Genomic DNA, 24,302 nt, shown 5'->3' with positions numbered 1-24,302 from the left:
CATTTCTGCCCCCATGGCCGGTAGCCATTGAAAAGCCTGGCCCACTATGAATTCATCTAATCTTCTTTGAAAACCATCCAAGTTGGTCCTCACTGCTTCCTGTGGGAGGGAGTTCCACCGTTTAACTACGTGCTGCGTGATATCTGTCCCGAATCTTCCAACATACAGCTTCATTGGAGGTCCACGAGTTCTGTTGTTATGAGAGAGGGAGAAAAAACCTGAATTGGAGTGGAGGTTGGGTAAATATTTTGGAGAAGGGTGAATCTCGAAAGATGACTGCGCAGTCCAGGAAGGGCGAAGTGCATAGGTTTGCCTCTAAATGAGAACGGAACCAATCCCCCCCCCATTCCTGCGCCATGCCTTCTGGCGCATTAGAGGATACTCTCTAGGTAGGTTCCCAGCCGCTGCTGTGACCATCACCACTACCAGGTAAGCGCTTCTGGATCCCTGAGACTGCCACCAACCTGTGCTCCAGAGCTTCAAGTCCATACCTTTGAGGTTGTCCTCCAGTTGGCTTTCTGGAGAATTCTAAAAGAGTAAAAACTATACGTGTGGTTGGGAGTGTCTGAAGCGGTGAGCCTGCTCTCTGCCGGCTCCTTGTGCGATGTAGGACCCTGCACAATGCCCTTTCTAAATCACAGGGGGAGCCTCTGCGTGTAGAGCAGGATCTATGCTTCAGACCTCGTCCTCAAGAATGCAAGTGGTGGAGATGCTTGGTGGTGGCGCAGCTACACACTCCCACTGAAGGCCCAAATAAGGCTCACGCTGCTGTCTTTCCCATTCCACATGAAGGCATTATTAATTCATTTTAAACAAAGGCATTATTAGTCCCCACCCCACCCCCCAAAAATTAAATATCTGATGAGATTTTAGTATTGATTTTTGTATCCTGGTTTGATCATGTTCCCCACCCCAGCCATTTTAACTTTAAAAAACGTATTTTTAAAACTGTAAACTGCCCTAATGTTTTCTGCAGAAGGGTAGCATATATGTTTAACAACAACTTTGATTTGTTTAGCCTCACGTTGGGCCAAAGGGAGGGGGGTGGACTCTATGTCCCTCATGGTCCCTTCCAATTCTATGAGAGAGAGAGAGAGAGAGAGAGAGAGAGAGAGAGAGAACTAACTGAAGCCTCACTGAACCCAGTGGCACTTACATACAACAAGATTGTACTGGTGAACTCTTTAAATGTTAGTTATTAAATAGGAATTCTGTCCCTGTTTGTATCTGGCCACCCTAACTCTGAACAATCCCCGCACCCGTCCTCAAAGATATTGTAGGCTGCTGACTGCGTCGCATGGAATTACTATTTTCCAGAACCTCCCCCCCCCCCCGAGTGAAAGGTTAGCTCAGAGGATCATTGTTTGTCTTGTAAAATATACTGCTGAAAGCATGCAGCTAGCTGAATTAATTAGTGTTCCTGCTGGAATTTTACCTTTTGCATTTCCTGGCTTCTCGTGACTGTCCTTGCGCGTGACCTTAATGTTTTGTTTAGTGCGGAGTTCTGCAAGATGCGAGCAAAAAGAGAGGGAAAGAAGGAGGGGAGGGTGTTGGCTGAGTGATAAAAGCATTCATAAAACAAGCTCATTCACAGGTGATTAAGGCTTTTATATAGCATTTTAATTAAAAACCCAGAAGCGGGTTTAGTACTGCCATGGGAGAGGGCCATTAAAACAAGCTGTCAAGTGCAGTATACATAGGGTATGTTCAGACACAACACCTATCCATGGATTTTTGTTACATGAATGTACACTGAGGGGCCTGTGTCCTGTGGCTCTTTCTTTTCCCCAGCATGGCAAGATACCTTCTTTCCAATCCTTACTTGTCGCAAACCATAGTTTACAGTTTTGTCCAAATGGGCAGAATATGGTCAGGGCTTGCTTATGAACCAGGAGGGAATCTTGATGAACGTGGGGAGGGAGGTGAGGGGTGTGTGTGCCATGAGCCCAAGGTTCCTGAGTGCTTGCTCACAGAATGCCAAACCACGGCTTGGTGTTGCGTCCAAACATCTCCACAGATATGCACAAATTTATGTCTGTTTCAGAGTGGGAAGCCCGTTCGGGCAATCACTTGAAAGCTTATTTATAATTTCAATTAAGAAAGCCGGACTGAATTTTCTGGAAACAGTCAGGAAAGAGTGGGGGAGGGGGTAGATGCAAGGCAGGCCTCCTGCACCTTTAATAGCTGGATAGAAGAAGGATTTCAGCAATTACTCAAGGTGCAGGGGTCCTTTTTTTTTTGCATCTGGCTGCTGTGCAATATTCTGGATTTGCTGCATTGATCTGTTCTCAACAGAGCAGAAAAGGAATCTTAAAGGCCACCGGGGTTGAAAGTGGTTTCTCTCTTATAAGATGTGAAGGTTGGAGTGAGTATGAGTTTGTATCTTACCAGCTTTGCCCAATGCACAGTGAGTTCGCTCCACAGCCCTGGTTTTCCAGCAAACAGGCCCATGTAAAACTATATCGAGTTGAATGGCATTTAGGGTTGTTGGGGTTTTTTTTTTTTGCCTGGGATTGCCATGCCTTGAAAGTCTTTAAGAACGAAGGGATGGGCTGAATTCAAACAAAACTTGTATGTTCACATGAGCTAATGTGTTTATTTTATTTTTTTTTTTATAAGAATTTATTGACATTTTTACTTATAACAACATACAACCTTAACCACACCTACATTTATACACATACAAAACAAATACAATTACACATCTTATACAAACATTGCCATGATTTTTCTTCTTAATTAGACATCTACAAAAAAAAAATTTCTTTTTCCAATCTTGACAGTTGACTTCCCCTGCCTTTTCACCTTCGAGTTTATATCCATAATCTACTTTTTAACCTCTTCCTTTAAAAAACATTAAACTTAATTATATATATAAAGTAAAACATTCATCTTAATCTTCATCTTAGTCTTAATCATCTTAATCTATAAACTTAAACCACTTAAAATGACTTCTTTTATACTAAATCCTCATAAATCCTCACAAATCATCCTCATCAAATCTATCTCTTCTATCCTTTGAACTGCTGCTAATAACATAAAAACTTGCAATATCTCTTTTCATGTTCAAACAAATAATAAAACAAACTATTGTTGACAGTGTTCACCCTCCGATTTCAAAATACCATAACAGATTGCTTTAGATTTTACTTAATACTTCACCCCACACCCCCTCTGTCCATTCTTCTTCTCCTGGTGGCATCAGCACTGAACTTCCATGCAACTTCCCTCTCCCAACGTCCACAGATCCAGGCACAGTCCAAAGCTCTCCTTGCCACGAGCTCCGAGGTGTCCAACTCTCCCTCTCTCAGCTTCTCCGGTTCTTTGTAGCATTCCTTTTCTTCTTGTAAATACCTTAATTCTCTGTCCCTGGCCCCCGAGCTCACACCTCGGGGACTGGATATAGCAAATCTTAACATCGCCTTGGGGCTGCCACCCCCAACAAGCGAATTTCTTCTCCGAAGAAGCTCATTCATTTCTTCCCATCTTTCCATCCATCCTCTCAGCTCTTTGACAAGATTTCCTTCCAAAGTGTCAAAAGTTTTGTTAGCCTCCTCTGTGGGCAGTTGGTTCCATTTCAGACCCCCACACAAGACTTTGACTTTTCTGTAAATTAGTTCCACCTTCAAGGCAGTGAGCCTTTGTTCATCTGTTAGTCCAGAGTTCAATACCAGTTCAAGGACGAAACCCAGCATACTGGCAGAGGAGGAGGAAGTGGGTATCATATTTCTTCTCCTGTCTCTTTGTTCGTCGCCATTTTCCTAAGCTGGAGCGCAGACACCGCAACTTTAAATAGAGATATTTTCCGCTAGTTAGCTTCCCAAGAAAAAAGTTTGCCAGTCTCATGTATCGATTTTAGATACTTTATAACCAGTTCTGTGGCAGCAATCCCTCAAATTGGTTAATTTCTTAGGCTCGAAGGGAGGGAGGCAGGCTGCCTTTCTCCTTCCCCCCGGATCGTTCCAAAAACACGATTTCTGCCAAGATTATTTACTCACGACCACCGGGTTCCTTTAGCTCCATTCTTCACAGGTAGAACTTGGACGCTCACCGCGGGCTTTGCCGCCGCATTTGCATCCCGGTTGGGGCATATCCCCGTAAGCCCGGCTCCGTTGTCCCTTCACCCCCACTCCCCCTTTACAGGGGGGTAGGGGAAGGGTTCGGAGCCTCCGCGGGCACAGCCGGGGAGCCCAGGGTGCGGGACGCTCTTCCCGCACCCCAACCGGAGCCGCGCGCTGCGGTAGCGCGGCTCCTAACCCCCGGGATGGATCGGGCGCCTCGCAGCCGAAGCAGCCCCGACCACCCGCTATGGCGTCGCCAGCCGGAAGTCCTAATGTGTTTATTTTAACTGGCGTCCCAAATGAGCTGTTCTGTTTGGGAAGAAGCAAGCTGCTGGATACATATTCTTTTTTCTTTTCTTTTTTAAATGTGGTGTACAAGTTCAGTATCTTCAATGAACATGGAAACACAGTCAGGTTTACAGTAAGGACTGCATACATGGTTACATGAAAGGAACACGGAGGGAGAAGTCAGTCCAGAACAACCTTAAATGGAGGGGTTTCTCCAGATAGAATCATAGATGCTGCCATTTTGTCTTGATTCCGAATGTCCCTTTTGCAATGCAGTTGTGGGTTTTTGACTGATAAACCACCACGTCACAGTCAATTTCATTCATGAAAGTGGGTGTGGTATGACACAACAAGGATTGTCAATGGACGTGTTATCACTCCCCTACCCTTTTCCAACCATGCATGCTTCTGTTCCCCTATGATTCACTGTGTGGTATGCCAAAATACTGCCGAATATTTCATTATGTGAGCAAAGCACCCACAGTATGGGTTTCTAGGGCTGCAAATGGTTTTGTTTTTTTTGTGTGTGTGTTTTATGGGAATGATTAGCACAGAAACGAGCACTAAACTTCCACTACATTCTGCAAGATTTCCAGAGGCACATTTTTGTGTGTGCTATTTTACCTAATATATTCATTTTTGTAAGCAATTTCCCTTGTTTGGGGGTGCTTTTTGTGTTATTTTCAGTAATATATGCATTTTTGTTCCTGCTTGAGTCTAAAATGCGCAGTCTGTATGCATTTTCTGACTGGAGGACTGCATCACAAAATGAGGAGAGCTGTGAGTTTTGAAGGACAGCTGAATTTCAGCTTGTGCGTAGGTCTCAAAAGTGTGAGCTGGGTAGGTTTTCATTAACATTTAGACCAAGCTAATATCTCCCCCCTGGTTTACATGTAGCATGCCAGTGGGTTAAACAGGTGCCTCTGAGTGGTTTCAGCCTCTTCTCAGTTTCTGCAAAACTTGTCCCTGTTTATAGCAGGTCTGAACAATGGCCAATGACCCTCCCTCCCTTGTAGTCTTTTGGAGAATTTTTCACTTCCAAATATTTCTGAACAGGTTTTGATAGAAAACAGATTTATTTGTTTTCCTTCCAGACGGACTAAGAATATCTAATTCTTTTAGATATTGCAGAAGAATGCTTGACATAGCTATAAATTCAGGGTGCCAGTTTAAACAACCTAAGCTCGAGTCAGGATTGCTGCTAGTTTGCTAGACTTTTCAGATGGTGGAGGGGGGTGGGGAGGGGAGAATTGGAATTGCTCGCCTGTCTTCTTCCCTGGGGTCGCTTGCTTGTGGTTCAGCAGATGCCGTAGCATACACGCAACTGGAGCAATACATTTTATACCCTCAAAGCCCAGAATGTACAGTGCGCTTGGAATTAGCCATTTCACATCCTAGACGAGGCTATGCATACGAACAGACCCAGCCAGTCTCATGCCTCCACTAATAGCAGCTGCTAAAAGAGTTGGTGACCTTCAGCTGTGGCCACTTTAACCTCCATCATCATCCCTCAATTTTTCTAAGCTGTTTTTGGGCACTGTGAATTGTTTACAATATGTGTCCACTTCCTCCAGATCTTTTCTGCAGCCTCCTTAAGCTTTGCGTATCGAGGACCTCAAGTCACCCCCCCCCCCAATGAATTGACACAGGAGACATAATTTTTGTTTGGGTTTTTGGCAATAATTTAGGCCACAACTTTATTTAAATACAAATTTGGTGAGTGGTTGCATAGGCATTGGTTCAGACTACTGTCCTACCGGGACAGAGGCTGGCCTAAAACCAGCAATTGGGAGAATGCCGCTGAGGAGAGTTAAGGAGCGGGGGGTATACATGCTTCCCTCTCCCCATGGTCCCGGGGACTCGGCCACGGCCCTAACCCCTACCGGGGGCTCGGACGAAGCATAAGAGTCGCCGGATTCCTTTAACGGAATTCCCAGCATCATCATTGTTATGTATTGAAGTTCTCACCCTAGGCCACTAGGGGTGTGTATATATAGTTCATTCTGCTGCAGTTTTCACTCAGGTCCGCATATGCAAATGAAGGATTGTAAACTGACGTTCAGGGATTGGGTAACTACAGAAAGTTGTTACTGTTGCATTGTAGCTGAGTTCTATATAAGCAGGTTGCTGAGCCCTTCAGCTCACTTCTGTTCCAGCCTGAGAATAAACAAGAGCTGTTTGGAAATCACTGTGTCGTCTGCTGTGTCCACCCACAACTTAACAATCATGATTCTGGATGGGTACCACCCATACCAGCAATCCACACGGGAACCAATGCCTAACCGCCAACCTTACAAGTTGTGACAAGTTGCTACTGCAGTAGGCAAAACCAAATGGCAACAGCCAATCAGCCAGATGGACAAATTCCTACTGGGCCTCTGCCCCAAAAGCAGACGACCCCATGACAGGCAGTTGCAAGGTCAAGCGCAGAGGCCTAATAAAAAGAGGGGGGGCGGGATGGGTGATCAGAAGCTTGAAGCCAAGAGAAATATCACCCTGCGTGCAGAGGAATATATAGGACGCTAAGCTGTCCATCACAAATTGCTACCTCTAGCTTTGCCCAGCAACACCTCTCTGCCCTATAGCTGCTAAGGCCGGCTGCCGGCCCCACCCCCACAGGAAGGGATGTGTCTTGCCAGGTCCCAATCGCAACACGTGCTCTTACTCAAGGTAGAACCCGATTTGTAGTATTGCAGACCACAACTCTAGCTTGTATCACCTTAATGAAATGTTGCATGCTCTTACATTACAACTTTTGGGGGGGGGTGAGCAGCATGCCTTCCCTGTGCGCTGATTTCATTATTTCCAATAAGCATTTAAGGCTACTGTAGAGACTAGAATTCTGTTTAAAAAAAAAAAAAAAACACATCTTGTTTCCCCCCCCTCCCTGTTTTGTACCTTTCATATTAAAATTTTGCTACTTAAAAAGAAGCCCAGTAAAAGAAAATGAGTGGTGTGGTGTCATTCCACTCCACTCTGCTGTATCCTCCACTCAGAATCATCAATTTGGCTTTCGGGGGGCAAGGGGAAGGTTGACTGAGATGTCTTCCATACTGTATATTATGCTGGAAGTTACCAAGTCTATGGCGGGTGGGGGGATTGGGACATGAGTCAGCAGCCTGCATTCGGGATGGGGGGAGACATTTGATGCAGTTCACATTTAATGGTGAGCTGCCCCAATCTGCACTTTGTGAAAAAGATACACAAGCCAAAATGCAGTCATACTCTGAGATTTGCACACTTCTTTGCAGAATAAACCAATTGCTATACATTTGGTAAGATTGCTTGTTCACTATGCATTTGGATGCCTCTTAATTGATCAAAAAGAAATGTTACTTTCCAAGATCAAGGCGAAGGCTTTTGTCTATGTTTGGATACAACTGGGCCCCATTTTGAATCAAGATGGTGGACCGAGCCTTTCAAAACCGCACTGATTTTAATCACTGATTTCATAACTGTGCCAATGTTTTGGTTTCTTAGAATCCCCAAGCAATGCTAGGCATGAGGCTGCTTGTATAGTATATAGCAGAACAGACCCTTAAACAATGAATAATGGGGGGTGGGCGGGCGATGTGGACTGTGATCCTTGAATGAGCATTGAAAGTGCTGCAAGCATATACAGTGGTACCTCGCAAGACGAATGCCTCGCTAGACGAAAAACTCGCTAGACGAAAGGCATTCGCTAACGAAAGGGTGACTCGCAAGACGAATTTCCCTATGGGCGCGACTCGCAAGACGAAAAGTTTTCGCGTTTTTTTTCTTTTCGTCAAACCGCGCTTCCCCCGTCCGTGCTTCGCAAGACGAAATTTTCGCTAGACGACAGCATTCGCAGAACGAATTAATTTAGTCTTGCGAGGCACCACTGTATCTATTTTCATGTGTACAACATGACAGCGCATGGGTGCTTGGATGCTGGTAGGTTGGCACAGCTCCACATCACTGATATGTTGGCCGTAGAACGCTGCTTTGAAGGAAAGGAAGGCATCTAGTCCACCCACCCTGCTCCTAGCAGCTTCTGCGGCGTAGAGAGCAGCTACAACATCCTGAAAGAACGGACCCTTAGCCTCTGCTTAAATAACCCCAGTCAGAGTTGATTGTTTTCCTCCCATGCCTGCATTCAGTGTCTCTGCATCTGAGTGCCAGAAACTGAGTTTTCCTCCTGCATTTGTCATCATTTGGCCATTAGGAACTTTCAGCATTTGTCTCCATCGTTTGCCGCTCCTTACTTTGGCTGAAACAAGCTCAAAACGGTTGCTGCTGTTTCCAGATCTAGCTGAGCACAATAGGTTTGCCAAATGCTGAGATAGTGTGTGATTTTTTTGTACTGGGTGAGAGCTTTGGGGGGTGGAGCTCTCCGCCAGAGGGCAGAGCCTACAGCAGTCTTTGCCAACCTGGTGCTCTTCTGGTATTTTGGACCGCAACTGCAGCCAGAGAGTTACAGTTCCCAGAACTCCCTTGCGAAGAAGAGTGATTAGTTGTTAAACCACTCGGGGAATTGTAGTTCCAGGAATGGAATAGGAACCTCATAATTACTCTCAGCACCCTTAAGAAACTACAGCTCCCATAATTCTTTGGGGAAAGCCGTGACTGTTTAAAGGGGTATCATGGTGCTTTAAATGCCTTGTGTGCAGACTGCCAGGCCCAAACAGAGGGGGGGGGGTCATATTTGGGGTCTGATTCCAAAGGGGTCCTCGGTCAGCATATTCACAATCGCTCACCATTATTTAAATGTAAATACTTAAAATAATCCTTTTCCCTATGTATTTTTTTTAAAAAAGCACTATTGTATATCTATATTTTCCATTTTTTCTTTATATGCAGATACAGTTCAAGCCTTGAAATAAAATTTTAAAAAGGGCCACATTATCAACCTGGCCCAGGCCTCTGCCTGGCTCTGCAAGGGTCTGCAGACTGCAATTGTTTTTCTGTAACAGGAAAATATTTGATGGTTGTCCAGCTCCCCTCCTCCACCTTCGTGAGATGTGCCCTTCAACTCGATAAGCGTGGCAACAGTCTTCCTGTTCAAATATTAAGGAAGGCATCTGCAAAGGTCTCCCCTCCTCCTCTGTCTCACTTCCACCAAGTAATCATACGTGAGCAAGCCCTATATATACATATAATCAGCAGGCAAGCTTTAACTAATTCCAGTTTTCTTTCGGTCTCCTTAAAAGTGCACTGTGCATCAACCCCGTGTGTGTGTGTGTGTGTGTGTGTGTGTCCCTTCTCTTTCCTTTTTCCTTCATTGCAAATGCCTGAACTTGGAGTAAAGGGTTGGAAATTTTGCACGAAGGAGGGGGGGGGAGGACTCTTTTTCCCTCTCTCCCTTTTAAATAAAAAAAAGCACCCTGAGTGCAGAGTCTAGGCTAGAATTCCAGAGGAAGTTGAGGGCCTCCTGTTCTGCACAGGAAGCAATCTTGGAGCAGGCCTTAAATGCCAGATTCCAGGCAGAGTTTAACTACCCACTGACAGCTCTGTAAACAAAGCCGAAACAAAAAAAAAAAAACGAGAGCAGCTTTCCCTTTTCTGGTAGTCATTTTTTAGTTTGGGGCCTGCAGGAGAATTCTCCTATATTTGTCTCGATAGGATATAAACCAAAGGCTGAGAGGGCTTTGCATATGAAGGAGCTATAGGAGAGAGCAAATATTTCATGGAGTAAACCCTCAGGAGGAAGGTAGGTGCCTGTTTAAATCGCAGGGATCAAGCTCTGTCTCTTTCTCCCCTCCCCGCCCTTCTTCCCCAAAACCCAGCAAAAATGTGCCAACCTCCAGCTTTGCTTTCTGCAAGAAGGATTTATACCAAAATTGTCTTTGACTGGATGATGTTTTAAAACACTAGGTTCTCTCTCTCCACCCCCTCCTATCCACCCCTTAATGCCACCTTTAATCTTCCCCAAATTCCTCCTTTTAGTAGTGCGGCTAGCAAGGCAAAACATCTTTCAAGTTCAGGGTAGCGTTTTGCTGGGAAAAAGTTGGTTGATTTCTTTAGTTACAGTTCCCCCCCTCCTCTTTCTCTCTCCCCCCCCAAAGTCTGTGATTGTATAATTGTGATGTTACAAATTAACTAACGTTTCATTCACAGTTCCAGTAACCAAGCTAATGTTAAAATGCATACATTGCTCGTGTTTATTATACCCAGACTGTGGTTAAATAATATATACTGTGCAGTAGTTGTTTTGTCAACTGTTGTGCAATATTAAGGAATAATAAAATTGTTTATATTTTTTGTTTTTTTGTTTTAAAAAAGACTGTTCCCTCGGCACAAAAAAGCCTTCTTACAACAAATAGAAAGTGTTCTTGTTTACTTTTAAAACATCTTAATTTCTAGTTAGGGAGCTGAATTCCAAAATGTGTTGCATCTAAATTTTTTAAATTTTTATCTCGGTGACTCTTTGGGGATCCGGTTTACCCTGAAGGGGAATGTGACAGAGAACTGAATTTGGAGCTGAATTTAAAAGGCGAACAAAAATTTAATGTAACCCAGTTAATTAAAGGCATCCTTTCATTTCCATGTGTTGTTCTAAGCAACTTTCGCCTCTCTCTCTCTCTCTTTCTCCCTGAAGTTCAGTCTGATTTGGGGGGGTTTATCCAAGTCTGAGTGCACGCCATGGACGACTTTGAGCGTCGCAGAGAGCTCAGGAGGCAAAAACGAGAGGAGATGCGCCTGGAAGCAGAGAGGTGAGTAATTAAATTTTATTTGGAAATGCTGTCTGCAGTTTTATTTACTTTTTTTTAAAAAAGCATTGTCTCTGAGACTTCCTCCCATTAAAATGAACCAAAGAGACATGGTTCAACAGACCGTGCTGCCTGGAAGTTTAAGAAAAGCAAACTTTCTTTCTTTCTTTCTTTCTTTCTTTCTTTCTTTCTTTCTTTCTTTGCATAGTATGAACGCAGCAGTTCCTCAACCACTAGGCCCTTCTGTGAATTCCATTTGCCACCTTTTGTGCCCTGGGAGGGGATTACCTGAAGGAGAGGGGAGGCAGAAGACAGTTTATAGGCCTTATTAGAAGGGAGCAGAAGAAGCTGGTAATAGCCATGTTTAAAGTGCCTAATTACTGTCAAGTCGGCGCAGTCCTGTTTGAGAGCCTACAATGAAATTACAGGGTGTTTGAGTAGAAGCTGGTAGGGAACATTTTTAATGTGTCCTATAACAGTATAACAGTAAATACCGTTGCTTATTAATAGTGGACAGAGTGTCTAATTCTAACGCATCCTTTTGGACTATATCCTCTGGAACGATTTCTTGGCTTGTTCCCTTTGTATGGTGCTGATGGAGAACAAAGCTTGGGTCTAAGGTATTCAAGCCCAGGATAGGGAACCAGTAGCCCGTGGGCCAAATTCACCACCTTCTGGCCCTTAGATAAGCACCTAATCCCAAGTGCTCAACCACTGTTCCCTGAGCTCAGACCCAGGCAAAGGGCTCTTTAACCACTTATCTGCCTAGTATGAACTGCAACAGAAGTTATTCTGCGTGCTTCCTTTTACACCCTACTGGCGTGTGAGCCAAATGAGAGCTGAGGTGTATACGGCAAGAAGTCTAAACACACACAAACATCAGCAGCCCCCCAACGGACTGCTGTTATTAGTTCTGCGAAAGAGGGCTTAGTGGAGCTATTTGCATACCGTCCTTTTTAAAAAAAATATTGTGAGAGAAGGCGGCCATTTTGATTGCTGTGATCTCACTCCGTTTCGTGTTTCCCCCCGAAGAAGCACTTTTTGCATGGCTGCAATCTCATGCAGCACCCCAAAATGTGTGTTTCTGGGCGTGAAGCCCTAATAATTGCTTTTTGGAGGGGGGGTGGTGGAACCGCAGCGTGAAATCATGCAAGATCACAGCAACCAAAATGGCTGCTGTGCTCTAGTGATAAAAACCAGGAAGATGGCGTCCCAAATATTGGCTTCAAACTGTTGGAGGGTATGCATTTTCGCGTGTTTTAGTTGGCATGGGAATAAGCCAAGTGGGAGGAGCAAAAGCAGTTCGCCTTTCATCCTCATTCAGTTCAGAATATGAGTCTTGTCGAAGAAGACTTGGTGTCCAGGGATTTTCACTGTAAGGAGCTGTTTTGAAACGCTACATGTAACGCCCGTTCCACTGTTCACATGTATGAGACTGCCGACTCCTCATTTAGGCCAGCTTGTGTGTGAATGCAAAATGGAGGGTGCACGAAAACTCCCAGCTACTTTTGGGAAGGTCCTTGGGCAAGATGATCTCTGTGATTTGGGCTTCCCACTCTGAGCAGGCACACTGCTGTTGCCATTGCCTCTCCCTCTGGACCCAGTTGGCACCACCTCCCAGGGAGACAGGACAAAGCCATTGGAGATTACTGCTGCTTCTCCCCACTCTCCTCAGTTCTTCTGAGATGGTATGTGAACCGGAAGCCACACCAAGCAAGAAGGTTAGGGGGCTCCAAGGAGTGAGGCCATGACTATAGGGTGGGACTCAGCTAGTGCCCAACCATGCCTGCCTTGACGTTGACCTTGCTTCCAGTATTGAGCTGGTTCTCCCTAATCCCAGTTATTGAAGGTGGCACGATAGGACACTGTTGCCTCCTACTATATGTGTGTATTCATCTCCCTACAGGTCTGCAGGCAGAGTTTTGTGGGTTTCTATACCCAGAGGTGTAGCAAGGTCAGGTGGTACCCAGTGCGATTTTTTTTTTGTCGACCCCCCCCCCCATCAATGGTTCAGGGTAGGCTTGGGAGTTGCAGGCGGGCGGCACGCTGAATGTCACCCCCAGGCGCACTGCCCGCCTGTGCCACCCAAGCCTCCCCTGAGCTGTCAAAATGAAGGCAAAGTGGCACAGCTCCTCCCTTCCCCCGACGGCTCAGGGTAGGCTTGGGAGTTGTGGGCAGGCGGTGCGCTGAATGTCACCCCCCAGGCGTGCCGCCCACCCGCAACTCCCAAGTCTCCCCTGAGCTGTTGAAACGAAGGGGGAAGGCCGCCGGCAAAGCTGCGCCACTTTGCCGGCACCACTTTGCTGCGCCGCTTTGCCAGCGGCCTTCCCCCTTCATTTTGACAGATTGGGGGAAGCTCGGGAATCGCAGGCACGCGGTGTGCTGAATGTCACCCCCCTCAGTGATGACACCCGGTGCTGTCCGCCCCTGCCCCCTTCCTACGCCTCTGTCTATACCGCTTTAAAATCAGCAGAATTTTCACAATTGGGAAAACATTGGAGAGAAATGGCCCTAGGGTGATGTTATGTCAGGGCATAGCATTGTTTGAAGTGAGGCATTATGGGAGAACATGGCAGCCCTTCAGGCCACTGAGAGAAAAATTACTCCTGCTGTTTGCACACTGAATTTTTAACAACGAAAAGAAGCGGGGGGGAGCTGCTACTTGTTCCCAGTAAGCTCCTTGCCTCTGTCAATGTGGAAATATTTTTGTCCACCCTACCTAGAAATTGGGTGGGTGGGAGATCCATCCCATTTTCACAGCTGCCAGAAGGGCTGGGGGAGTGCAGCAGCAGTTTTGGCTCGGCTTCTTTCTGGTACAGCTGGGCTAGAACATCTCTCCTAATGTTACTGTTACCTTTTCACCCCCATCTCCATGGTAATATGGGATATAATACAACTGCATGGCATGACCTCATGGTGTCTCTGCTCCTGTCCCACCTCACTGGCTGACTGTGGAAAGGAGATGCACCATGCCACATCGGATGCTGTGCTCTGCTCTACACCAGAGAGTGAAGGAAACCGTGACGCTCCAAATGTGGCTGAACTCCAACTCCCATAAGTCCAAGCCAGCATGGCCAGTGGTCAGGGATGATGGGAGTAGTAGTCCAATGACATTTGGAGGACGACTGCTTCCTTACGCTGTTCCAGATGTTACCACATTGCAGTGGTGGTAGCCCTATTTGCCCTGCAATGCCTAGTTATTCAATATACTTTAGATTTGAGCTTTAGAAATAAAGTAAAGCATCTATTTAGGTTAGAGGTTTTAAAAAGTGCATTCTGTTTGCATTTCTGCAAAACGTCTGAAAGAAATTTGCTGAGCCTTCCGAGGAATATATCCGTGGAGAAGTCAAGCATGAAGTCTGTGACCTGAAATGGCGTATGGATGGGGAAATGTGTATGTTAAATCCATCAACTGATTGAAGATTGATTAGCTGTGCTGTTGTAACTAATTAAACAAAAGGCCTAAAACCCACAGTATTTCCAGGTTTTAAAACACTCTAGGGATATCACCGAACACTTGCACCATTCAGATCTGGGTTGAATTATACTGGTATCAGTATTTCTCTCTTCCTTCCCCCATATATCCAGCTGAATCCACCTGATTTGGCAGGGACTTGGGGCAAGCTCATGGAACTTTTGAATTCCTCTCTATACGTGTGGCCAACATCCAAGGTGGCTGTCTGGGTAACAGTCTGTGGATGTGGGCATCTTGCTAGGGTGGCTGTTGGGTTGGAGGATTTCATCTTAGGTGCATTGTCTAGGAGAACTCCTAGATTCATCTTTGTCACTGGAGGCCCAAGTGGCCTTGGGGGCATGGAGTCTTTGGACCAGCTTCAACCATTCCCAGACAAGGATAGCTTGACCTCAGTCATCCATGATCTGCTAAGTTATCGGCTGGGTGACTACAATCCTTAAACATGACAGGGAGGCTGCAACTTGCTGCATAATGTGGTGGCAAATATGCTGGGCAGAACATCTTATAGGAACCACATAACACTGGTCCTCAAATAAGTCCACCAGCTGCCATTATGCTCTGAACTGATTTCAAGGCACTAGATATGCTCTGAGTGGTTTGAGACTTGGCTACTTGGAATAATGTCTTTCCCCATATTGCCGTGCCTGACCTTTAAGACCCACCTTGGGGAGCAGGGCACTCCTTGACACCACCCTTTTGGGAGCTATACATTATGTGGGGTGTGAGACAGGTCTTCTGCACTGCAGCAGCTTGATTACGTAATGCCAATGGAGGTTACTTTTTGGTGCTAAAATAAAACCTCTTTCTGTAAGCATTTGGGTTGGGCTCTTGGGACTGTTTCAGTATGACTTGTCTGCTGGTTTCTTCCTATTGATTAGGAGTGGGTGATTTTGTCAACTGCAACTTCTCATTTTTTGAGTCTTCAGTTTAGTTCTCCACATTAGCTTGCATTTAAAAAGAAACCCTCATGAATATTCTCCAGCATTTTAGAGTGAATTTCTCCTGATGGACACATTTTGGCAAAGTGGTCTTCCCTAATATAACACATTTGTGCATGCTACTTTCACTAAAATGTCACATTTTTGCACCCTAGTATATGCATTTTTGTAAACATTACTCGGCTGGAGGACTGTAATGGGAGAAGTGTGACTTTCAAAGGGTGGCCGTGTTTCGGTTTTTCATATTGTTTCAGAAAGTGTGAATTACCGTAAGTACTGTAGATTCTTTAAATAGAAACTGAACCAAATTTCTCCCCTATCCCTACTATTGATGGATCATGTTTCTCTGCTCTCACCTTTTAGTATATGTGTTATAACTGTTAGGAAGTTGTGCTCCAGCCTAAAATATTCATTGAAATAAACTTAAATGAATAAAACTGGCCTTCCCAACTAAAGTTATGGGTATGAAGCATAGCTTGAACTTGGGCTTACTGCACCCTCTATGGTTAACCACCATTTTGTGGTGGGGATGGATTGAGGAAATATTGTGCTGCGCTGGACTTTCAGAAATAGTAATGTTTGTTCAAGGACTGTGTTGTTGCTTAGTGCTTTTTAAAAAGAAGTCTCTTGTGTTCTTGTCTTTTGAACAAAACCAAATCCCAGAAGCTAGCACGTTCTCCTGCTTTCCCAACTTCCCTGAGCGATGAGGTGTTACAGAGCTAGGGCTGCCATACATCTGGGTTTGCCCGGGCATATCCGGGATTGGGCCCTCAGAAATTGCATCCGGGGGGAATTTCTGGTAAGTGGTGAAATACCCGGGAAAACCCAGACGTATGGCAACCCAGTGCAGCCTCCCCAACAGCTCCAGTCATAGATGCAGCAGCAAAAGGGAGGCAGAAAAGGAAGCAAATGGCGGACAGGCCTTCCTTGCCAGCTGCCTCACTGGCCCAGGAGCAGGCAGCCCGAGAGGCCCATTGACCCTCCCTGTGGGGCCACTGAGAGCACCCCAGCTGCCCTTCCTGTGTCCGGTGCACTGCCTGTTGTGCGCCAGACTCAGCCACGCACCTGGCGGGAAGCACAGCGAGGCAACTCGGGGAGGAGCACAGAGGCCTGTGATTGGCTGGAAATGGCGTCCCCTGCCTCCCCAAACAGCTGGAGGCTCCGGTGAGCTGTGGTCACCCCACGCCGTGCATGTGCCGGCAGCTCTGGAGCAAAGAGGGCACTGCAGCCTTGACACCTCGGATTGCCTCTGCACAGGACGCAAGTCAAAAGCTAGATTTTCATCTTTTGAAACATGGCAACCCTATCTAGAGCCAGAGATTTTGGTTTCCATTGCCTAAGAGAACCTGGGAGAGTTGGTAATTTTTGCTTTATACATACAGGTAGAGCACAGGTGGGCATAGACAGCAGGTACTCATATCCATTGCACTTTTTAAATCTACATTGATAGGCATAGTTCTCTTGGGATCCAGATGAAGGTCTTTTCCAGGTCTACCTGAAGCCGATGGTCTTAGTATGAATTCCCATCCATTTGCAAAGCTTGGGGCATGGCCCTTCCTCCAGTATTGTCCATCTAGTCCAGGGGTCAGCAAACCTTTTCAGCAGGGGGCTGGTCCACTGTCCCTCAGACCTTGTCGGGGGCCAGACTATATTTTTTGGGGGGGAGGGAATGAACGGATTCCTATGCCCCACAATAAGCCAGAGATGCATTTTAAATAAAAGCACACATGAGACACCAGGCAGCTCCACAAATACCCCAGAGATGCATTTTAAGTAAAAGGACACATTCTACTCATGTAAAAACACGCTGATTCCCGGACCGTCCGTGGGCCGGATTTAGAAGGCAATTGGGCCGGATCCGGCCCCCAGGCCTTAGTTTGCCTACCCATGAATTCTAGTCCAATATTGTCTACTCTGACTGAACAGCAGTTCGTCGGGGTCTCCTATAGAGTTCTTTACCCTCATCGCATCGTGTAAGTGGAGATGTCTAGGACTGAACCTAGGACCTTCTTCGTGCAAATTACGGCCTTTACCATTGAGCTGTGTCCCTCCCTGTGGGTTCAAAACGAGAGAACGACTCAGAATGAAATGTCTTTGCGAGAACCTCCTCGGGGCATACGTAAACCACACAACTTTACAGCTATGAGATTTATTTTCCATGTTACAGCTGTGGGCTCCCAATGCTGCTGTTATAGCTGAAAAAGGCATTTTCATTAAAGGACTTTGTTGTTTATGACCGTAATTTTCATCTGCTGATTTACAACAGCAATGTAAAGAGACCCTTAAGTGAGTGTAAGTAGTGTAACTATTTAAGAAAATATTTACACTCTCTTAAAAAGCTACTTTTTGAAGCTATTTTCCTCCGGGCTAAAAGTCCAAGGACCCAGGGAGACTGTGTTCTTGCACCTATGTGCTTGTGGGACGACTCTCCTTCGTTATTCTGAAGATGCTGAAGTTTCTTAAAACCTTATATTCATTCCCTTTTTAAATTCTGAAGGTATCTCACACTTCATAGATGACAGGGATGTTTGTAAAGTGTTTTGTTTCCTAAATAGAAACTTTGGTGTGCTTGTGCTGTGAGTCTATTTTCTGAATTCACTAGGGTATAAAAGAATACATCAGAACTGCTTTGGGCTAATAATGAAATACGGTCATTAGTTTTCCTAAGTGAAGACTATGGTGTCATTAAAAAGAAAAAGCCAAATATTGTAGCAACAACAAAACAATAGAATAGCCTCCTTCAGCAGTTCCCCTGCCTATATAATAGCACAGATTAGACAAAACAAAATAAAATCTGTTACAGGTAGGTAGCCGTGTTGGTCTGCCATAGTCAAAACAAAACAAAATAAAAAATTCCTTCCAGTAGCACCTTAGGGACCAGCTAAGTTTGTTCTTGGTATGAGCTTTCGTGTGCATGCACACTTCTTCAGATACGAAAGCTCATACCAATAACAAACTTAGCTGGTCTCTAAGGTGCTACTGGAAGGAATTTTTTATTTTATTTTGTTTTGACTATGGCAGACCAACACGGCTACCTACCTGTAACACAGATTAGAGTTCATGTCAAAGAACTGCATGCAATTCAAAGGAAGCTAAGTAAATGTTTCGGTAGCAGATTTTGCTTAATGTGATCATATCAGAGTATTGTTCCAAAATTGCAGGCAAATGTACTAAAACCTGCAGCTTTTACATTGTAACCTGTTGTGGGGAGAACTATTGGCCACACAGCGTCCCATGGGGAAGAAGGATTGATGATTAAAAACTGTAGATCTTTGTGGGGAACTGGGGTCTCCTAAAAACTCACAACACCCAAGACAAACTGCAATTCCCAGCATACCTTGGAGGAAGCCTAAGCTGTTTTAAAGTGGTATGATACTGCTTTAAATGTATAGTGCAGATGGGGCCGAAGTTGCTGCCCTTTAAAATAAAGGCCGGCATCTCTTACGGGAGCACTAGTCGTGAGCTAGGGAAGATATTCTTCCTTAAGTCTGTCTGCAAGAGACTTTGCTATCATTTTTCAATGGCTACTGCTCCATGGCAGCAAACGGAGACAAAAACGGAAAGCGTGCTCGCTAAGACTCCACTCTTGGTTTTTGTGCGTGAAATCTCAATGAAGGCAATGTGGTTACGTGCGTGCAACTATGGGTTGCGGGGTTTGGCGTACCATCCCTTATTACGGCCAAACGCTGTGCAATTTGTGTGGCATTTCAGATCTTCGTGGAGATGGCTCTGTTTGCAAATATAGGGGCTGCAAATGCTGCAGATGCGGTGACGTGTCTAATCCAAATGTTCCTAAAAGGAATCTCCGTATCTGTAAGCAAAGAGGCCCTTCCACAAACAAACCAAGTTTTGTTATCTCAGCTGCTTCTTGAAGCCGAATATTCAGCAGCTGGAGACGTGGGGACCAAATCCAGCCCTACTGAGGGGTGGGTATCCCCAAAAAACCAATTACCGTACTTTTCCGTGTATAATACCACCCCCCCATGTATAAGACACCCCCTATTTTGGGGGGCTAAAATTTAAGAAAATGGGGGGAGGTGGCACATACAGTGGTACCCCGTGTTACGCATGCGATCCGTTCCGGATCGTGCTACGTATCACGGGGGTGCTTAACACGAACGCCCCCCCAAACCCAGAAGTTCACATGTTTTTGTGCTTCTGCGCATGCACGAAGTGTGCAGAACGCATTTGCGCACCTGCACATTACGCGTGCTCCGGGAAGGACTTTCGGGTCGTGGAGGTCCGTAATTTGAACGTACGCAACATGGAGCGTACGCAACTCGAGGTATGACTGTACTTGTTGAGCTTTTTTGGGGGAGGTTGCCCAGAGTTGTTGAGCTTTTTGGGGAGGGGGATGCAGACAATTACTCACCTCCATGTGCCGCTAGATCTGCCTCTCGTATGTCACCCTCGCCAACAGAAGCTGCCAATTGCCCGCCCAATTGCTGCAGCGTCCGCCAATCAACACCCACCCATTGACGCAGAGACCAATAACACACACAATGGCAGCAACCAATCAAATGTCCACTCTATAAGATGATCCCCACTTTTTAGCATGATTTTTAAAGGAAAAAACCTAGTCTTATACACGGAAAAGTACGGTATTTTATTTCTTTATTACAAGTGTTTATATTCTGTGAGTTGTGCCCAATATAACTATAAATAATGCAAAAAACCATCACAAGGTATGTGGTGTTTCTGGGGAAATTTTGGTTTCATTTGGCGAACTTTGCATAGGAAAAAAAAATCATTTTGCGTTGAAAATTTTTCTGCCGCCTTACAGAGTGATCTATTTTAGCACATTTATTTTACTTGAAGGTTTATGTTTGTTAAATTTATATATCACTTCACAGTAAAAAAAAAAGGTAACTTATAAGTATTTATTTATTTATTTATTTTACAAAAAATGAAATTACAAAAGAAGATTTAACAATATAATATAATATCATTGCTGTCCAAAAGCCTGGGAAAACAAAAATCCTTTCCTGACTTGGAAACAATGCCAAGGTTGGTGACATGCAGCCTCCCTAGGAAGAGCACTCCAGAAATAGTTAGGCTTACCTGCATTTAGTACAAGGGTGGGCGTTTGCTTAGGCCTGTACATAAATGTTTGTAACATCTGCATAAGTGATTACTAATAAAAACGATCACATTGGACATATATTCTGTTCTGTATTAATGCCAAATGTGCTAATAAAACCCAAGGACCTTAGGAAGTAACCTCATGCCAAATATCATATTTATTGCTCATTTGCTTTGAATGATATTTCATGCAAACAAAAAGGTTCCTGTAAATGCTGATATCCTGTCCATTTCTGTTTTGGTTCCAACAATCCTGGATACCAGTCATATTTCCGATCCTGTCCTCAAACGAACATGCAGACTGTGGCAATTTCTGCTCCTGTTTCCAATGGAATTCTCCAGAATTCCTTCCCGTAGCCAAAACGCTTCTACTGCAAGGATGTTGAAAGTGTGGTGCTCTGAATTTTGTTGGACCCCCCTAGTCCCGCCATCCCTGAATATTCTCCATGCTGGCTGGAGCTAATGGAAATCTGTAGTGCTGCGGGTTCTCTGCCCCTGCAGAATAACTTTCCTTTGCGAAGGAGCAGTTTCTCCTCCTGTTTAGAGGCTGCTTAGATGTAGCACCTGCGGCCTGTTCCTCACCTTCAGCCTACCTGCTCAGGTGGTAATGGTACACTGTAGATGTTGCAGTACCAGAGGAGAGGCCTGAGTTGAGACATCAGGCAGTGGCTGTACTACAAATGCAGCTTCATCCCGAGTGAATGCCTCAATATGCAGGCAGGGCTACGACATCCAAAACATGTGCAGTGAGAGAGTTGGATTCTACGGTGGCCCGTGCAAGGCCAAAATTTGGCAGCCCCTCCCCAGACCTCACACTACCTTCCCAAAGGCAGATAAGGAGGCATCTGACTTTGGGAAGGAGGCGTGAGGGCACTGACAGGTCCAAGAGTCCTCCTACCTCCTTCCTGAAGCTGGCAAAGCACTGACTAGTTTTTGGGAAAGAGGAGAGAGGACTTTAGGACCCTGCCTCCATCCCAAAGCCCAGTGCCTCACCTACCAGGCTTTGAGACAGCACCACCTCGGCTCAGTGCCCATTGCATGCTCACTTGCTTGCACAGCCCAAAATCCACTCCTGATGTGTGAACTAAGAAGCAATAGTAAATCTGCTCTTTTCAGTTTTTTTTAGGGTGTTTTTTTTTGTTTTGTTTTTTGCTTTGCTTTGTTTATCTCTGGCAACTGTGGAAGCGGATAAAATATTTGCTTGTCCAGTAAAAATCTACCTGGGTGGCAACTCTGCTCAGGTCCATATTTGTAGAAGCCACTAAAACGTCTGTTTCAAGATGTCAGGTCCCTCCAGTTCCCCACCCCCCACTCCCCAGCAATAATCTATGCTAGCAAATTAATGGGCAGGACTGCACACTTGGTCTGTGAATAGTTCATTTGCAGCCCATGTGACATGACCGCTTCTTCTGGTCTCGGTTAGTGAGAACATTCCAAAGATTCTCCCTCTGAACTGTCACTTGAATGTCTTAATAAGGCAGCAGCGTGTAGCTGTAAAACAGATGGGTGTTGCCCTTTTCTAAATACTGGTTGCCTGCAGATTCCATTTATGGCAAGGCTCGCAAACCTGGTATTCCATTGAAGGTCAGCAACACAGATAACAGTGCATTTCTCGCTGCAGTGCTGAGTTGGGTCTGATTGCAGGCGCCACGCCTTCGAACGAAGGATTGCCTTAGGGCAGAGAAATAGGGTGAAAAAAGCAGAAAGATATGGGGCAGTTTGTGATGCCTCTGGGTTAAGGCGCCAGAATGTGGGGGCTGCCAAAACGCACGATATTCATATGTTTTTACATGTGGGGAGATGGGAGAAGGTGCTTGGGGAATTCGTTCTTTGCAAATTCTGATTGAACTTATCCGATCAAAACCTCCCAGGCTATTTTGCATATTTTAGGATAAGATGCACTTAGAAATGTGTATTTCATAAGAAACATCATTCAAAATCCGTATTTAAAATATGTATTTAAATTTAGATTTTCATGCTCTTTTTTTAAAAAAATAAAAAATAAACAAAGAGCTGGGGTTTTATACTAGATGCTGTTCACTTCTTACCATGATGGTGAAGAGAAGCAACAGCTAGGATCCGAACAACCGTGCAGGAAGTCCTGTGTGCCCTCAAGACCTTTAGGGGGCAAAACTAGAATTAACTGGCTCTACCCATCATTGGTTCTGGGTCCCCCTATTGTTGACCTCCCTGCCTTCTGCCTTACCACTTCCAAAGAGCACAAGCCACCACTGTTTGCAGTCAGTTGAGCTTTGTCATCTATGGCTATATGAGATACTGGTGCAGATTGGTTGAGTGGTTTCGGATAGAGAAATTGTGGGCAGGGATATTGGAGGGATGAAGGGAAATCTCTCAATAGTTTCTTGTTTGTTTGTGTTTGTGTGTGTGTGTGGTGTTGGGGGGACACTTTGCATCCTCCACTCTTCCTTGGACTTACTGTTGTTCCAGGACAGTGTGGGAGGACAGGTGGTGGAGCATATATGGGGAGAATTCTGCAAAGTGGACTTCTTTTTCTGAATCCCTCGCCCCCCCACTGAAAAAAATATCTTCTGGGAAAATTTGGCTCTACTCTAGCCTCAGATTTCTTTCCCAGAAATAAATGAGGTGCTTATTTAGATAGAACACAAGTGTGTCTTCTCTCATTCTCATGCACGTACACAGGCATACAAAGTCCTTGCCTTTGGACGGGCTGTATTTGGGGCAGATGTTCCCAGATGCTAGAAAAGGCTTCCTCAAACTCAGCCCTCCAGATGTTTTGGGCCTACAACTCCCATGATCCCTAGCTAGCAGGACCAGTGGTCAGGGATGATGGGAATTGTAGTCTCAAAACATCTGGAGGGCCGAGTTTGAGGAAGCCTGTGCTAGAACATAAGTCCATCAGAACAGCCCTGCTGGATCAGGCCAATGCCTCATCTCGTCCAGCATCCTGTTCTAACAGTGGCCAACTAGATGCCCATGAAAAACCTGAGGCATTCAGTGCAAGTAGTGCTTCTCAACTTAAACTGAACACCATCAAAGGCAAATCAGAGATGCAGAAGATGAAAGAAGTTATATCTATTAAATAGTGGGTGGACATAGCAGAAGACACAGCGATTTTCAAGCAGCTCTTTTTATTCTCAGGCTGGAACAGAACTGAACTGAAGGGCTGAGCCAGCCTGCTTATATAGTATTCAGTAACATGCAACAGTAACGACTCTCTCTCTAGCTACCCAATCCATGAGCGGCAATCTCAATCCTTCATTTGCATGTGCGGACCTGAGTGAGAGCTGCAGCCACGGTAGGCAGAGTGAAACTATATACACAACACCCCTAGTGGCCTAGGGTGAGAACTTCAATACATAACAATATCTGCAGAAATTAAGCTCAATTTATTTATTTAAGATTTATAGCCAGCCCCATTTTCTTACTTCATTCATCCTCAGCCCAGTGACCCAGGTCACCAAATTTTAATGATAGGGTATTGAGGCCTGGGGGTAGTGAATTGCAGAAGGCCACCCAGCAGGTTTTTGTAGCTGAGATTTGCACTTTCACCTCTCAGGTAGAAGACCAACAATCATAGAATCATAGAGTTGGAAGAGACCACAGGGGCCATCCAGTCCAACCCCCTGCCAAGCAGGAAACACCATCAAAGCATTCCTGACAGATGGCTGTCAAGCCTCCGCTTAAAGACCTCCAAAGAAGGAGACTCCACCACACTCCTTGGCAGCAAATTCCTGCCTCTTACTGTCAGGAAGTTCTTCCTAATGTTTAGGTGGAATCTTCTTTCTTGTAGTTTGAATCAATGATC

General features: G+C 45.2%; 1 protein-coding gene across 12 annotated transcripts in view; it reads left to right on the top strand.

Annotated features, from left to right (window-relative positions):
• Window positions 1-24,302, top strand: part of CALD1 (caldesmon 1) — a 105,168-nt gene that overhangs the window by 10,341 nt on the left and 70,525 nt on the right. For 9 of the 12 annotated variants that reach the window (XR_004427466.1, XM_033162843.1, XM_033162841.1 and 6 more), the window contains exons 1-2: window positions 9,842-10,020; window positions 10,909-11,023. Coding sequence is in view for 11 of the 12 variants with exons in the window: in XM_033162843.1 (XP_033018734.1) it covers window positions 10,953-11,023 (71 nt within the window). In the remaining variant the exon portion in view is untranslated. Of the gene's footprint in view, window positions 1-9,841; window positions 10,021-10,908; window positions 11,024-24,302 lie in introns of those variants that run through there. The other 3 variants (XM_033162833.1, XM_033162832.1, XM_033162834.1) reach the window with 3 other exon arrangements.

Source organism: Lacerta agilis, chromosome 10 (genome assembly GCF_009819535.1).
Source record: "Lacerta agilis isolate rLacAgi1 chromosome 10, rLacAgi1.pri, whole genome shotgun sequence".
NCBI lineage: Eukaryota > Metazoa > Chordata > Lepidosauria > Squamata > Lacertidae > Lacerta > Lacerta agilis.
This window is presented reverse-complemented; position numbering and strand designations above follow the sequence as displayed.